Consider the following 17,143-nt stretch of genomic DNA (forward strand, 5'->3'; position numbering starts at 1 on the left):
CAGAGATCCTTAAATTCCTTTCTAAATTTCAGAAGTTAATTTTTTAAATATCATTGTTCTTCGAAAGAGGGGAAAGAAATTGAGATTCCAACTGATATTCTCTTTTTTCCCAAAGGCCATAACCTTTGCACCATTAATTTTAAGTTGGATAATTGTTGAGGGTACCATCCTGTGCACGGTACATTGCTTACCAGCATCCTTGGTCTCTGATGACTAGATGACAGTAGCCACTACCCCAGTTGTGACAGTCAAAAATGTCTAGTTATTATCAGATGTCAGGGGGGTAGTGGGGGAACATCACCCATGATTAAGAACCACTGGTATAAAAAGAGATGAGATATTTCTCACCTTCATTTTATTTGCCTCTTTCAATTTATTTACCTAGTAATATTCTTATGGGACTCTGAATTAATACATAATAGTAGGAATTGTAAGACCAAGAAATAGATTATTCTATAATCCCTCTTCTCTATCCCCTTTTACAATCCCTGATAAGGACAAAATGGCATTTGTTTTTAAAAATTCAAACATCTTTTGAAATTTCATAGCTTAAAAAGGTAAAATAGGCATTGGGAATAGAAATTTCTTAATATCGGGGGGGGGAGAAAAAAAATTTCTTAATATCGAGGGAAGAAATATCTACTTTATAATTTAATAAGATTTGGAGGCACCTGGCTGGCTTGGTTGGTAGAGCATGTGACTTTTTTTTTTTTTTTAAGATTTTATTTACTTATTTGACAGAGATCACAAGTAAGCAGAAAGGTAGGCAGAGAGAGAGGGGGAAGCAGGCTCCCTGCTGAGCAGAGAGCCCGATGTGGGGACCCTGGGATCATGACCTGAGCCGAAGGCAGAGGCTTTAACCCACTGAGCCACTCAGGCGCTCTGACTCTTGATCTCAGGGACTCAATGTTTTTTTTTTGACAGGACCGTACACATTTAACACACATAATATAGCCTGTCTGCACTCCAAAAGGAATTGAAATAAGCCAAAATTCAACACTGTAAAGTGTGCCAAACAGAACAGAAACCCGTTGAAGATAGAGAAGAAAGTTATATTTGGGCTCCTGGGTGGCTCAGTCGGTTAAGTGTCTGCCATCAGCTCAGGTCATGATCCCAGGGTCCTGGGATGAGTTCCACATCAGGCTTCCTGCCCAGCAGGGAGTCTTCTACTCCCTCTGCTTCTTGTTCCCTCAGCCATTCCCCCTACTTGTGCTCTCTCACTCATGAGCGCTCTCTCTCTAAAATAGATAAATAAAATCTTTTTTAAAAAAGGTTATTTTCATGAATCTTTAAATAATGGAACTTTTGCTGTAGTTGAGTATTATATTTAATTCTGAGTTTCGGACAACAGAGAACAAAAGGAAAAATCCTGCATTAATGTTATGAAGTAAGGCTGCCGACTTGATAGGACCCATGACGTTGTATACTGTATTGCATGCAACGCAGTACTTATTCTCTTGTTCTTTTCTTTTTTCCAAGATAAAGTGAAATCTTTTCGTGCAGCTCTACAAGAAGAAGAACAGGCCAGCAAGCAAATCAACCCGAAGAGACCCCGTGCCCTTTAAATCAGCATTTGCTGCTAAAAGACCCCCAGAACCCACACTGCTGTAACATACAATGGTTCAGCTGTAAGGGCCATTTGAAAGTTTGAAATTTTAAGTGTCTGTGGAAAATGTCTTGTCCCTTCACCTGAATGACATTTCAATTTTGTGAAACACTCCTTTGTCTACAAAATGCTTCTAGTCCAGAAGGCACAACCAACATTTGGGAATAGTGAAGCATTTTGTTTCATTTACCCAAGCAGTGATTTACTTTTGGAGATCCTTGCCAATTTTATTTTCTGTATGAAGTAAGGTTGTGGACTTGATACAGAGGTGAATAGTAGGGGGAAGCCACAGCATTTCCTTTTAACTTGGTTCAATTTTCGTAGCAAGACTGAGCAGTTTTAAATCCTTTGCGTGCATGCATACCTCATCAGTGATTGTACATACCTTGCCCCCTCCTAGAGACAGCTGTGCTCACCTCTTTCTGCTTTGTGCCTTGACTAAGGCTTTTGACCCTAAATTCTGAAGCACAGCCAAGATAAATTACATTCCTTAATTGTCATTGTAAATTACCTTTATTGTGTGTACATTTTTACTGTATTTGAGACATTTTTTTGTGTGTGACTAGTTAATTTTGCAGGATGTGCCATATCATTGAATGGAACTAAAGTCTGTGACAGTGGACATAGCTGCTGGACCATTCCATCTTATATGTAAAGAAATCTGGAATTATGATTTTAAAACCATATAATGTGGTTATAATTTTCTTAGCATTTTCTTTGTAAAGAACTAAGATATAAACTAGTTGGTGTATAATAAAAAGTAACAAAATTCTGAAAAGAGTTTTATCTTAGGGTAATACATATATATGCAGTGTGTGTTCCAGTGTGGTATTAACAGGACTAATAGTGCAATTTGATCCTTACCAATACCATTACTTAAGTTAAAAGTGTCCATTAGCACCCCAAAATGTACCTTCTAAATGTACTGATAAAGGAAATTGGCTTCTGATGCATGAATATTTACATGTACACTGAAAGTAGTCCATAATAGAACTGTTAGTTTAAGCCAAGTGTAGACAGTACATAACTCCCATGAGAAAGAATTAAGATGAAAGAGAGTTGACTTTGCCTTAAAAGGCAGATCAAACCCAAGCCCATCCATTACCTAATGTGTGACGTTTCATTCTTACTTGGTGAGAATCACCAAAGTCTCGCCAATAAGTTCGATTAGGGTATGCTGCTTTTTAAATGGTGGCACTTATTTTTACAGATTGCTACTCCAAGGAAGAAAACTGGCCACTTTTCATGTATATATTTTGTTAAAAGATTTATATATCTCTCTAGGAGTTCTCCCTTAGTTCCTAGGATAGAGTCCAGGAGTAGATTAATAACAAAAAAATCTCCCAAGGATGTCTTGTTTTGATTTACTCAAAGGAACTACTGCTCATTCATTTGAGGCAAAGGGAAGCTATGAATAGAGAGTTACATGAGCCAGATTCCCTACTTCATTGTTCATAGAACCCAGAGGGTAGTTGTGGGAAATCCTAACACCATGGTGAAATGCTCCTCTGTAAACTTGAAATCTAGAACAAATGTAGATTTTCACAATGTGCTTATTAATAAATATCTATGGAATGAGTTTTAGAGATAATTTACTTCAGTACAATCACCTTTGTTTTGGAAGGGACTCAGGTTTTCTTGCAGTTGTAAGATATGTTCTATTTGTGTTTATTTCAAAGAGAAGAGGAAGAATGGAGCAGATACTATTGACCTTGCAGAGGCTGCTTAAAAAGGTAGTTTTTGAGGCTAACCAACCTTCAGAGGGCAATAAAGAGATGTGAACTTGCTCACTTTAAAGCACAACAGATTATTCTTAATTTATTAAATAAGATGGGTACTATCTCTGGAAGATCTCCTTAACGTTCAAATATGCTGCCTTATACTATTACTGGCTTCATTCTAATCAGTAATCAAGGTCTATAGAAGATTAGTGCCAGAAAAGATTTTGGTGGTATAATCCAAACCTTCAGTTTTACAGATAGGGAAAACTGAAGGCCAGAAAAGGGACTAAAACTTAGTAGTAGTTCATAGGGGAAGAGTTCAAGAGGAAATAGAGGGAAAGCTGAATTAATTCTTAAAATTTTTAAGGCTAGAGATGGTACAAATAAATTTTGCAAAGTAAGTAGTTTTGTGATAGTAAAAAAACCTCAAGGTATATTTAATATTTATGTAGAAGTGGCTTGATGCAGCTATTTAAGGAATTTTTTGGATCTGGATTAAACATTCTTACTTTCTCAGATTTTTTGAAAGCTGATATTCCTATTAATAAGTAATTATTTATATAGGAGTGTTTTAGTATATCACTCTGAAGCCAGAAAAAAATCTGTTTAGGTAAACAACTTCCTTTCTAGGTTTACTCAGTGTACCTTTGTTAAAATAATTTGGAAGCAGTCTTTCTATTAAGTTAGGCTTTAAAAAAGTCAGTTATTAAGATATTTTTATTAATTTCCTTATATAAATAAAATAATCAGGTACTATAGTTCTTTATCAAAAGACATTAACAACACTTAGTATTATATTTATAATGATTTAAACATAGTAGCTAATTAAGACTTGTTTAGGGCGCCTATTTAAATTGTCAACCGGCCATTTTAAAAACAGCTTAAAACTAAGCATTAGTATATGAAAAAGATGCTGGAACTTTTAGTTTTCCAGAAGTCACATGAATACCAAGAGCTTCTAGTTATGAGAAAATGGCTGGTTTTGATGTTTGTTTGTTTTAAATAAGTTGAAGGGCAGAATTTGAACTTCAAAGCCAGTTTTGATTTATAAAACCCTTTTAAATTTTGTTAAACCTGTGGCTTTCCCCAAGAAAAAACATACTGTCTTATAGTTCATTTTATTCTAGTTGAGCTTCATTATTTCAGTTGAGGAACCAGGCCCAGAAGTCACATGCCTGGCACCACCGCATGGTGGCGGTAGTGGACTCACATTTACCCAGAACCTGATGGAGCCTATGAATGCTACAGGACATCTTGAACGCATAGGCAGTAAGTGAAAGAAGCTGTATAAGATAAACAAGGAACGAGAGAAGCAAAATAAGAAACAGTTGTTTTATTGTGCAGATTAATAAAAAGAAATACTACGGGAAATATGTGAGTTAAGCATATTTTAGTTTTTTGTTGTTTTTTTTTTACTATTTGAGGGACAAAGACCTAGAGAGGTCCTCATAGTAATATATAACATAGAAAATAGAACAGTAATATCTTTATACACTAATCTGTTAGAAATGGTAACTTTTAAGTGTAAAGTTGTGCGTGCCTGCGGCTCTTGAAATTATCATGCAAAGATTGGACCCTGCCCTACTTTAGATACTAAAAACACATCAAAACCAAAAAAAAAATTGGGTACTTAGAATTGACTGACTTACTACCACAAAAATTCAGAGTAATAAATGGTGACAGTAGTAGGAAGTCAAAAATAGTCAAGCACATATGTTCCAGTGAAGAAAGGCATGGTTCATCTTTTCAAATTGTTAAAAATACGTAATTCCAGTTTCTTTTTCTTGAGTTTGGAAAATTGTTTTCCAGATTCCTAAGAAAAATGTATACCTTCTGCATTGAATCCATGTAGCAATCTGAAAAAAGAAACCAAAATGAAATGGTATTGAAAAAGTAATTTATTGCATATAATACACAGTTCCTATACCACGAATTCTAAAACAAACACATCAGCAAACCTCTGAAGCCCACCTCTTCCTAACACTAGTCATTACAGAAACTTTACTCTTCAATTAAATTTGCAAGGTATAGGTTAAAATCACATCATTCTTTGACCTCTTTTGTCACAGCCTATGTGTCTTAAGTTATGGTAACGCTGACCAAATTATCTTAGATCTCCACTATCCAGACATAAGACCTCAGTGGCCCTTACTCCATTTCAACATGGTAAGAAAACAGGAGATAATTTTACATGTTCATTTTTCCTCTCTGGGCTCACTTACTGAGGTTCCAATTAAGTACTTAACACATTGCTTTTCTCTCGATACCTTTGTACTTACCAGATCCCAGTTAGCAAACTGCATATGCTTAATAACCTTGAAGAAATTTGGTGAGAATTAAAATAAGATGGACTATTTCTGTTTAGAACTAAGATGATTTTCAGGATGGCCCACAGGAAGAATTGAAGGTGGATTAGAATGTTTGAAAAGGAAGATCGGTACTTATGAATAATGTTCAACCCCTAGGATTAACCTCTGATGAAGACTCAGTAGTACTGCCTGCCAACATAAAATATAAACCCCATCTGTCTCATATGAAACTATGCTGCCAGCTTAGAAAAGTCAAGTCAGTTACTTTTATAACAATCTACCCTCATTTTTAATTCAGCTCCTAGAACATGGACCTTCTAAACATGAATTGGCTAAACAGGCAAAAGCTGTTAAGTGGTGGTATATTAGGAAATCAAAGTGTTAATGCTTAAAAACAGTGAGCATAGGTAACTGAAGGCTTAATCTGCTTTCATAAGACTAACAATTCAAGGAAAATACATTTTGGTCTGGACTACCCCATTAATTGTGACACCCTTCTTTTATTTTAGGTATGTAGAACTTGCCTCATTCTACAAAACAAGTAACTAGATTACTAAACCAGTTAGAACTGAAAACCAGGTATGATTATAATTGACATTATTTCACGTGTAGGATCTGTTTAACAATAGCTCTTCCCAGTACAGAAAAAAAAATGAGAACCAATGACATGCATTATGCTTCTTCTACCTTAACAAGCTACTTTGAAGACACTATTAAGACTAACTATGAATGGGAGTTTGGGGAGGAGGCTGAAGGGGAGGAGCACACATACCACAACACACATTGACACAGAGGCTGTCTCCAGGCTCGGACTGTTCTTTATTACTGTTCTTAAAATGTTCATTCTGCTGCAGCTAACTAGCCTCCATCTTCTACACCAAATACTATTCCATGCCATGGAAGTGCTATGCAATAACTCCAGGTAGCACCTTATACCGCTTAAAAGCCTTTAAATCTCTAATCTGAAGGTGTCACAGTAAAGAAATGTAAACACTTAGGAGAAAAGGAAAATGTTATTACCTGATGAAGTCATCTATGTCCATGGAACGGGCCCGCTTGTCACTAAAACCTGTGCTGGTTAGGATTTGCTGTATTTTATCTGCTATGCTGAAATCTTCTGGTATTATCTATCAATATAAGATTCAGAATAAATGAACAACATATCTTTAATGAAGTCATGTTGGCTCTTTTTTTTTTAGTTCAGTAACTGATAAAATAGTCACCTTTATTTGCTCATGATAGTTTGAATAGCCTATTTGTGCAGATTAGAATTGGACCTCTAATTATTAAGTAGTTAATTTTCAGCATATACCAAATACTCAGAAAACTCTGAATGAGTTAAATGTGTATACTGCCCTTTTTCTTAAAAATTCTGAAATAGTTAAGTTTCTGGAGTTAAGGTACTTCATATCAAAAAATAATTAAAGCTGTAAACTGAATTTTACAGCAACTGTTACTCCTTTAAAAATATCTCACATTTTCTTGGCACAAATTTAATTTTATCAGCCCGTTTTTCTCAAAGAGATGACCTCTGACCCTGAGGAATATTAAATATTTTATACCTCACATCTTTCCTCCAAAAATTTTTCTTAATCCAGCTTAATATTTTCCTACCTAGGCAGATGTTTAATGATTTTGTCCATAAGAGAGAAAATGAAGGTAGCAATATGATATATTAAACCATACAAAATCTGAGTAAAAAAATACAATGGATATTTGCTCTTGTCTTTCTGCTCTGTTTAAAGTGAAAGAACTAAAAAGTTATCAAACATCACAGTTATATTTATGGCTATATGTATGTGTGCTGACACACATAGAAAATTGGGTGAAGAAAATGTTGCACAGATAGTAAAGAGGCATGAGGCTTACAACTGTAAATCTGCTATTCAGCCTATACTTAATTCAAATTATTTGAATTTCTGGGTATTAAAAAAAGTTACCCAGAAAATGCAGACTTTAAATTGAATTGCTTCATGATCAACAAACAAGGAATGGTCACAATTCAGAGCATAGCAAATAGTATAGACTTTGAGCTAAGGGGAGGAGCTAAATACCTAAACTTTGGGAAAATTACACATACCTAAAGCTTTGGGGAAATTATGACTCAAATGAACGGCTTTTTATGTCTAAAAACAACTAGTTAAAGAAGCTCAGGTGGAGTAATCAAGGCCACTCATCTATTCCAGGAACACACAGCAGTATTGACCTATCAGAGCAAGTTAAGGTTGTGCTAGTTAATAGATTACTTTTAAGAATCCTCTGGAATGTACCAAATTAAGAATCAAGTGATGATAGATGAAAATAGGAAGTAGGGGCGCCTGGGTGGCTCAGTGGGTTAAAGCCTCTGCCTTCGGCTCAGGTCATGATCTCGGGGTCCTGGGATCGAGCCCCGCATCGGGCTTTCTGCTCAGCGGGGAGCCTGCTTCCTCCTTCTCTCTCTCTCTCTCTCTGCCTGCCTCTCTGACTACTTGTGATCTCTATCAAATAAATAAAATCTTTAAAAAAAAAAAAAAAAAGAATAGGAAGTAGAGGGACATTTTAAAACACAACAATTCAGAACCAGAGACCATAGAAATATTTCTTGCTTACAATATTATGGACTGAACAGTGAATTCTGTAGTTTCTTTCCAGTAGCTGTTGCACTGCACTTGACCTATAACATAAGCGATACTGCTATTATTTTTCCAAAATTAGAGATTATACTTTCCTTTCAGTTTATGGTAAAGTTAAACGTATGTTCCATGTAGTAAAATTAAGGGACTAAAAGGTGTTGAATATTTAAACCTAAGAAACAACTGCAAACTAGTTACATTTAAAAAGTAAAGTTCTAGTAAAAATCTCTGAAATTCTTAAAGGAGTTCTAGACACTCCACAAAAACATCACCTTAAAAAGAAAAAAAGCGCAATAATAGCTTTCAGAACCTCTCTTTTGCCCTTGGGCTTCAAACTGCTACTTAAAAATGTTTCCAAGTTAATAAAATTGCATGAATTTTTCACAAGCGTGGAAAGGGGCCACCATCACTCTGTTTTTCCATGGAAAAATGAAACCGATGTGTGGTAAGTTTTGGGAGTTTTTATATTCCTCTTTTGCCAAAAAATCTGATCTAATTCCAAATTTCAGGAACTTCCTTTGTTAAATTTTCCTGCCCCTCAAAGTACAAGTTGGTGAAAAAGGACAAGTGTGTCTGGACATGGGTATTCCTTATGTTCAGGATAAGGACCAAATGCTATCATTTAGCACAGTTCTATAGCACTGGTCCTTCATCTATCATAAATGAGTAAAATACTCACTTAAATGCAGCAGAAAGTGTCTTGTTTTTCCTAACGAAGGTGATCCTTACTAGGCCATCCCATTCCTGAAACAGAAGATGAATTATTTCTTAAAATATCAAACCTTACCTGTGTCGGCTAGGTATATATTGTCTTTTAATATATAAAACTGTAAGAACTTTCTAGAGTGATGAAAGTGTTCTGATCTTGATCTGGTTGACCCATGCAAAGATATGTACTCGATTTTTGGCACTTTTGTCTACCCCACTGAAAATTTTATCCTCAATTTTAGAAGTTAGGAAAAAAAATGTTCCACATCTGAACAAAGTATGTGACATTTATTTAAATCAAAGTACATTTTCAAAAAACAATTCAAAACAGACATGATTTAGAATATAGCTTGTGCAACATACCTGACCCACCCTATAGGAGTAATTAACAAACCACTCCATTACCAGGAGTTACCAACCACACAACTAATCATGTGCAGTATGGTTTTACATGAAGTGATGCAACTTACTCACTTTTTAAATTGCAGAAACATAAATTATGATTGAAAATTGTTATTCATAATATTGCCCTAACAACTATTTTCATTTTAACTTGTTTTCTGAGTCTACTCAAATAGATACATGTTTTCTATAGCTGTACTTGTTAGCAAAATGCAAAGCCACTCTAAGTTGTACTTTCTGCAAACATTTTCCATGCTTTTTTGTGCTCTTCACAACGATCTTACATCCAATTATTCCATCTACTCCCAACCTAGGGATGTCATAATTGGCATTTTCCTGTTTAGACATTTAAATTAACTCAGTATTTTTCTGCTACTAGAGACACACGTCTTCCAGCTTGGTCTTTTTTCCTCCTTTACTAAACGACCTAGTACTTTAACCTCACCTGAAAATTGATAGGTGGTGGCGGATTCTTAGGTTCTATTCTTACAACACTGGATTCTACCTTGGGAGGTGGCCTGAAGTTATTCTTTCCAACCTGTTAATCAGAAAATGAGTCCTCTAAAAAAGAATTTTAAATTAATAATCAAATATGCATTCCTCACAAGAGGCACAATTAGATGCTGACGGATGACGTAAGCCACATTATTTTACTAACAGTCACTTACTTTCATCAGATGGTCCACTCGTGCTAACAGCTGTGTATTGATTGAGAGTCTGCAGTATAATTTATCTCCAGGCTTTGCAACTAGTCGGAGAGCAAATTCTCTTTGAAACATAAGTATAGCACATCTGAAGACATAGTAGAAGGAATAAGGAAAATGGTTACTTTTAACTATAAAGGTATGTCAACATCAGTTTTCTTAGGTAGGAAATAGAGCAAAGCAGTATCTGGTTAATGAGAAGTCGTTTAGCTGATTAGAAGGCAGACAACTTTCAGCTTTAGATTTATTACCATAAAATGAGCCAGTTGGCTTTTCATTTTATAATGGCTGCACCACTAATTTACACATATAAACCCTCCGTGTTTAGATGAGAAAGTATTTCTGATAAGCACTAGTTCATTAACCCTTCGAGGAAAAAAAAACACCTCAAACCAAATTGGCTTGGCAGCCCAATGCTATTTATGGGGAAGGAAACCCCCTTATGGAAGAGCTGAGGAGGAGAGGAGGTTGTGACACTGGCGTCCTGATTTCCGAGGCTAAGGAGTGTGGATGTCAGAAAGCAATGCGGAGGCTTTTTGGAGGCTCCTGCATAGGAGAAGAGCATCTTCAAAGCTGGGTTTTGAGTTTGAAACTTTTTTGACAATGAGCCATACTAAGAAAAATATTTAACACTGCAACCTACGCCACAAATATGTGTACATATATGTGTTGATGTAACTCGAGCAAAAGTTTCATAAAACTGTAAGTACCCGGCCACATGCAATGAATGTCTTCTGATAGACTCTATTCCATGTCATTAAAAAAAAAAAAATGGTCATGACTCAATAAATTTATAAGCAGTGAGAGATTTCTGAATTGCAGTTTGAAAACCCCTGTTATGTAATGTGCTAGTGACTAGTCAGGAGGCCACTGCCACTGTTCAGATTCAGGGTAATAAGGAGTCTAACCCAGACTAATGGCAAGAGTATGAGAAAACAGGGAAAGGCCATTTGGTCTCAGAGGCAGTCCTTACACTGCACATCCCCACCGGAACTCTGTCAACTGAATTAAAAAAGAGAGAAAGACCTCCACAGAAATAGATATTTTCTACAAAACATTCCCCAATAGTTTTTTAATTGAATTAACTTCTATCTTTGGCTCTCTGTGTTTATGGCCTAAGATTTGGCAGTAATTTTTTGGTCTTTTGTCACAAACCTGAAAAAAGGTCGGTGTAGCAACAGTTTGAAGACAAAAGGGGAAGAGATCTGTAAGAGAATTAACTAGTTATTTCTGGGTAAGACACACCATAGAAACATTCTGTATAATGTTCCCAACAATATGGAAACATACCTGATATGGCAAATTTGCCACACAAGCATCAAAGAATGGCAGATCTGTTTTCAACACATCACCTACCAGTACTTGAAGTTTGCTGGCCAGAGGCCTAATGAAAAGAAAAATAGCAATTAAAAAACAGTACTGTTTCATGAGATTGAAATGCACTTTAATTCTGTCTTGCATACTCATACTCACGTGCCCTGAACTCTTTTGTGAAGTTCCGCTACTAGCCTTGGGTCAAGTTCACAGGCAACCACCTACATTTAAAAAAAAAAAAAGTATTTGGGGGTTAATTATGGAGTATGAATCTTGTTATCTCAATCCTAACTCTTACATGATCAACATGAATCAAACTTTTTTCCACAATATTACCTTCAATTTTCCTTCAATTCTCTGCCATTTCAAACAACAAAGAACAGCGTTCAGAAAAGCAGACTGTGCTCTCTGGCCCCTGTTCAATGGCTCCCACTCTTACTGGGCAGTTCCTCCTTGTGCTCCTTGAGGCCTTTGATGGTAACTGTTTCCTGCTGTTGCTAGCCCATGGGTATTCCAGTAATGCCGACTGGTTCCCTTAACCCCATTCCTACATTTTGGATCCATTTAGTTGGAAACTGGGTTTCCATGACACACAGAAGCTACCAGCAGCAGCCAGGTGGCATCCTAATCTCATGATACAGTTCTTCAGATCTCCTCCTCTAGGTTCCAGTACTCCAGCCTCCTTACTTGTTCCCCTGAGCCTAGAGGTGGTAGCTCCTCTTTGTAATTATTATTTTTGGGTTACTTCAGTGTTCCCATTTTCTTTTTATTTATTTAAAAAAGATTTTATTTATTTATTTATTTGACAGAGAGAGAGAGAGATCGATCACAGGCAGGCAGAGAGGCAGGGGGGGTGGGCAGGGAGCAGGCTCCCCGCCAAGCAGAGAGCCTAATGTGAGGCTCTATCCCAGGACCTTGAGATCGTGACCTGAGCCAAAGGCAGAGGCTTAACCCACTGAGCCACCCAGGTACCCCAGTGTGTTCCCATTTTGTTTCAGTCATCTAACAACCATGTCAACAACTCCCTATATTAAATACCCTGTATTGAAAAATCGAATGTGTTTTCTGTTTTGCTGATTAATACATCCCATATTCTCTTTATTCTAATCCAATTTTTGAAATCAAGATATAATTCACATTATAACATATTAATTTCAGGTGTATAACAATATGTTTATATACTTCAAAATATGCATATATTGTGTAAAAGTCTAGTTAGCATCCATTGCCATACATATATATAAAATTTTTTTGTCTTGTGATGAGAACTTTTAAGATCTACTCTCTTAGCAGCTTTAAAATATACATACAATATATATTGCTAACTATAGCGACTATGCTGTAAATTCCATTCCTAGGACTTAGATTATAGCTGGAAGTTTATAGGTTTTACCACTTTTATCCATTTTGCCTGTATTTGTTAAGATAAAGCTATGAGCAAAGTATCAAGGGTTGCTGTTAAAGTAACAGTGATTAATTAAAATAGATTTGTTTGTAAACCAGGTGAGCCTACTCACATATACATTTCTGATACCAAAACAAATAATTCCCTTTTTACCTTTTTTGCCTTTTCCAGCAACTTTACAGTCATATTGCCAGTTCCAGGTCCAACTTCCAGCACCACATCAGTTGGTCTTAAGGCAGCCTGCAAGGAAGCACAGCTACTTTAGCTTTACTGGCACATCCAAACACATCATTTATTTTACACCTGAGTGTCTTTGCTCAAAAGCACGTGGTTAAGAGATTATTCTGACTCCACTTCCATGAGATTCCTTCAGATCTATGTGCTTGACAAAATTTTCTCATTAACATTAGGTAAAAGTGGAAATCTGTCACCTCTCCTAAGCTGGGGCAATGGTTGGGAGTCAGAAAATTTTAGGACTCAGAAAAGCAGGAACTTTCTGGGAACGGCTTTCTGTTCTACCTCAACGGCTTTCTGTTTTCTACCTCCAACAGCATCTTTTAGCCAACTCTTATTATCAGTAAGTTCAAACAAAAAAGGACTGTATATGACGACCTTGCCTGAGTATCACAGCATGTTGCACTGGGATTTCTCAATTTTCAACCCATGTATGGTTTCAGGGATAGGAATACCTAGAAATTGTACACAGCCCCAGATGTTTGTATGCACAAAGCTGCAGTGTGCTGGATACAAAGCTTTCATCAGCTGCTCAAAGGAAATCCATGAGCCAAAAAGGTTAAAAAAAAATCAGGCAAACAACACTAGGTCAAGATGAGAGCCTCTAAATATGTAATGTTCTCTCTAGAGCTCTCTAGAGCTCCAGGATGCCTCCTCTGTAACTGTGAAAATAATCTGTATCACATACATTTCATGTTCCAGCACTCTCATCATCCAGAACAGTAAGAGAACATCCACATCACCCACACAAGAAGAATACTCCAAAGGGTTTATATGAGGCACTGGATTGTAACATTTAAGTTTCTCTGCGGAAAATACTTAAGCTGTCATTATGACATCTTTTTAGGCTCTGGAGTAAATAAAAACTAACAGTGATAGTGTCTAGAAAAGTGATTAGAAATAGAATAACAATAATCTGGAATTGAACAAGTACAGATGTCCAGCTATGAAGTAAGTAATCTACAGAAAGAATTTCGAGCCAGGAGACGCCCAGACCACAGAATAAAGCAAATCATGCCAAAGTCAGCCTATGAATCCCAGACAATTCTTCAATTCATTCTACAAATATTTATAACCTATTTTGTGACAGACATCCTCCGTGCATGGAAGTATTCCTAAGAATAAAATCAATAACTCAACAACTCTCTCCTTTTCCTCTTCCACACCAACCTTATCGATAATGCTGTTAACAATGAGAGGGTTTTTCAAAATATGCTGTCCAATCCCCGTGTTGAACATGAGTCCTGGAAGAAAATACGAAAGAGCCTTAACTTCCCAAAGAAAAGCAGACATTAGACCGTCCCAGAGGAGAAAGCAGGGTGGTTGGGGGAACTTTTCTGCGCCAACGAGAGCCATCATCGAACGTCACGCTCGGAGACGAGGTGACCCAGTGCTTTAAGTCCACCCCCTCTTCAGGAAAGGAAGGCAGATGCGGCCCAAGGCCTCGCCGGCGATCCAGGAGCGCCGCCGCCACCGGCCTTACAGTCCTGGGCCCAGATCTGTGTCCGTGTCCCCGATTGGGTCCTGCGGGATGATCACACCTGAACACAGCCCCTTCCCGGCTGTCCCCACCTCCGGCGCTCTTCAGCTCCCGGCTCTGTTTGAGCCGCTCGCGCCGCCGACCACTCGTCCCCGACTTGATCTTCCGCATCGCCGCGGGCGCAGACCCACAGGCCTTGGAGATCAGCGTAGACCAAATTCGGCTACCAAGCACCAACACGTGGGAACTCCCACCCCGGCACTGCCTGCACCACACTCCGTCACGTGGGGGAGGGGCGAGGGCCCAGACCCAGTTCGCCGGGCGCTCCGCCCCCAGGAAGGGGACAGACGTTGGAGCCCCCTGGCCGCCGGGAATTGTAGTCATGAGGAACAGCCTTAAACTGAATAGACTACACATCCCAAAAGACACCGCGCCGTCTATCCTGGCTGTTTGGATTGGCTAGTTTAGAAGCAGAGCCGGGCTTCTCTTTTCTGTCGTCGCGGAGTGGGTCCGGTAATTTTTGGGGTGGTGCTCTCAAAGATGTGGAGGCGGTTTAAATTATATAATGCCGTTAGAAGTGTGGATGTTTCCTCAAGCCAGGTGCTAACACCGGTGGAATCCAGAGAAGATTTGTTTCTGTCCTGTGCCTCGCTCCTGCTTTCCAGCAAACTCTGGGATGGGATACCAGGATCTTGGTATAAGGGGCTTGCTCCTTTGGGCGAATGAGTTCGCTGCTTGATTTGTGGAGAGAACCTCCCGGAATGCAACAGATATTTACTTCCAGTAGAGCTACTAGCTGTTTTGCTTCCTTTTATGGCATTGATTCATTCCCAAAACGTTTATCGAGCTCCAGCCGCGATTAAACATTACTGGGTGCTGGACATTCAAAGTTAAATAAGAAACTTGAATAAGAAACTGCTCTTCCCAGAGTCAATTCTATTGAAAGAGAGAGGCAGAAAGTCCGAAACGCAGTAAAAGTGAATATAAGTTTTTGTGTTGGGTGTATCCGATTGTTAGCTCCATGAGTATGAGGTCCACGTCTGTTTTGCCTGCCAATGTAACGATTCTCAGTTTTTAGTTTTTCAGTGTGTGCTGTATTTTCTTGAAAAAAGATGCTCCTGTTTGGATTACCAAAACCGCCTCCTCCTCGCGCAAATAATATGTGTGCATCCCCAACCCTTGGTCTTTCTTTGCTGTAATTCGAACTCAAGAAAAATCTCATAATCTTAGAAGCATCTTTAACTACTTATTTCATTCCATTAATTACTAATTTATTACACAATTCTGGAGAACCTACGTGTTCCAGGTACTGTGTCAAATATTAGGGATAAGCAGATGAACATGACGCGACCACTGCTTTTAAGGAACTTTCAAGAGAGGGAAACATGCAAGTTATTATAATAATAACATCCTTAGCTGTTCAGTTACACACCAGGTACTTTGGGTACATTATTTCATTTAATCTTTTCAAACAGTTGTCTGAAATAGGTCTTATCATTATATCCATTTTACAGATGAGGTGGCTGAAGGATAAAAGTGTTTACTATTTTGCTCAAGATCACACAGTAAATGATAGCTGCATCTTGAACCTAGGTCTGTATTTCAAAGATCATGGGTTTTAAGAAAAAAAGTATGATGATGATTAGTGCAGTGGCTAATATTTGAGGAACTTTGGGAACATTTTCAAAATACAATATTTGAGTGGAGTCTTTAAGGGATAAACAAAAATTAGCCAGGGGAAACTTGGGAATTCAGAGGAAACCGTAGTCACAAAGACAAGATATAAAGAGGTTTAGGGGAGAAAAAGAAACTTGGTATAGCTCAGGAATAAATAGGAGAGGTAAATAGGGCCTTACTACGAAGGGTCTAAGATGTTATGCCAAGGAGCAATGATGGTCACTTAGGAACCAGAATAACCATTTTGCATTTTCTTTTCCTCTCCAGGCTGTGAGAATTGCCAGAGATCACACAGTAGTGTAGATAGGAAACATTCATGGGCTCCACTTTAGCTCTTGCTCTCTTAGCTCTAGCACTCTTCTTGAATTTTCTCCAATCTCTCCCATTGTCCATAAAAGATCTTCAGACCTGCTGAATTATTCTCAGGCTCATTTCCACTACCACCTCCCCAGTTCCCTCTCAGCAGAAGACCTTGCCTTTTACTTCATAAGAGAAGTGCAAGATCGCCTCAAGATCGTGCTCATCTTCCTGGGTTACTGTTCTACACTCTGAGAAAAGCAAAATGGAATTTATGTTCTGGTGGGGGAAAAAAAAACACTTTATGTCAGGTGGTGATGAGTATGCAGGGAAAAGGAAAGCAGAGGAGATAGAGATCAACAGGATGGGTTGGGGAGGCTATTTTATATAGCATGGTCTGGCAAGGCTGTTATTTCCATGATGGAAATAATCTGATCAGAGACCTGAGGACACGAATCTAGAAGTCTCATACCCTGGCAGTTTCTGCTGTAACTAACTGCAGTAAGTGAGGAAAGCATGAAGGTAGGAGACATTGTGAATGGAAGAAGTACAGTGGTACAATAGAAGGAAAGAGGGGTGAAATTTTTGTTGGGAGAATTAATATGGACAGGCCAGGGAGAGCTTGAGATTTTGGAGTGGGGAGATAATTCTACTAGCTGGGGGGGGGGGGGAAG

The 17,143-nt window shown here is 38.0% G+C and overlaps 2 protein-coding genes across 6 annotated transcripts in view; one reads left to right on the forward strand and one right to left on the reverse strand.

Moving 5' to 3' along the window:
- KIF2A (kinesin family member 2A) overlaps positions 1-6,806 on the forward strand; it is a 74,957-nt gene extending 68,151 nt beyond the window's left edge. For all 4 annotated transcript variants that reach the window (XM_047731309.1, XM_047731310.1, XM_047731311.1 and 1 more), the window contains one exon: positions 1,480-6,806. In XM_047731309.1, coding sequence (XP_047587265.1) covers positions 1,480-1,565 — 86 coding nt within the window. In that variant the 3' untranslated portion in view covers positions 1,566-6,806. The remainder of the gene's footprint in view (positions 1-1,479) is intronic.
- Positions 4,744-14,834, reverse strand: DIMT1 (DIM1 rRNA methyltransferase and ribosome maturation factor). 2 transcript variants are annotated; one of them, XM_047731313.1, is made up of 12 exons: positions 14,588-14,834; positions 14,186-14,259; positions 12,935-13,021; positions 11,536-11,597; positions 11,353-11,446; positions 11,218-11,267; positions 10,027-10,150; positions 9,804-9,896; positions 8,928-8,992; positions 8,226-8,289; positions 6,657-6,763; positions 4,744-5,183 (listed from the first exon to the last, which is right to left on the reverse strand). In XM_047731313.1, the coding sequence occupies exons 1-12, from the start codon at positions 14,664-14,666 to the stop codon at positions 5,141-5,143; spliced, it is 942 nt and encodes a 313-aa protein (XP_047587269.1). In that variant the 5' UTR covers positions 14,667-14,834; the 3' UTR covers positions 4,744-5,140. The 2 variants fall into 2 exon arrangements, with proteins under 2 accessions (XP_047587269.1, XP_047587270.1); XM_047731314.1 differs by having other exon boundaries at positions 14,557-14,833.
- Between the last annotated feature and the right edge of the window lie 2,309 nt (positions 14,835-17,143).

This window comes from Lutra lutra, chromosome 5 (genome assembly GCF_902655055.1).
Source record: "Lutra lutra chromosome 5, mLutLut1.2, whole genome shotgun sequence".
Classification (NCBI taxonomy): domain Eukaryota; kingdom Metazoa; phylum Chordata; class Mammalia; order Carnivora; family Mustelidae; genus Lutra; species Lutra lutra.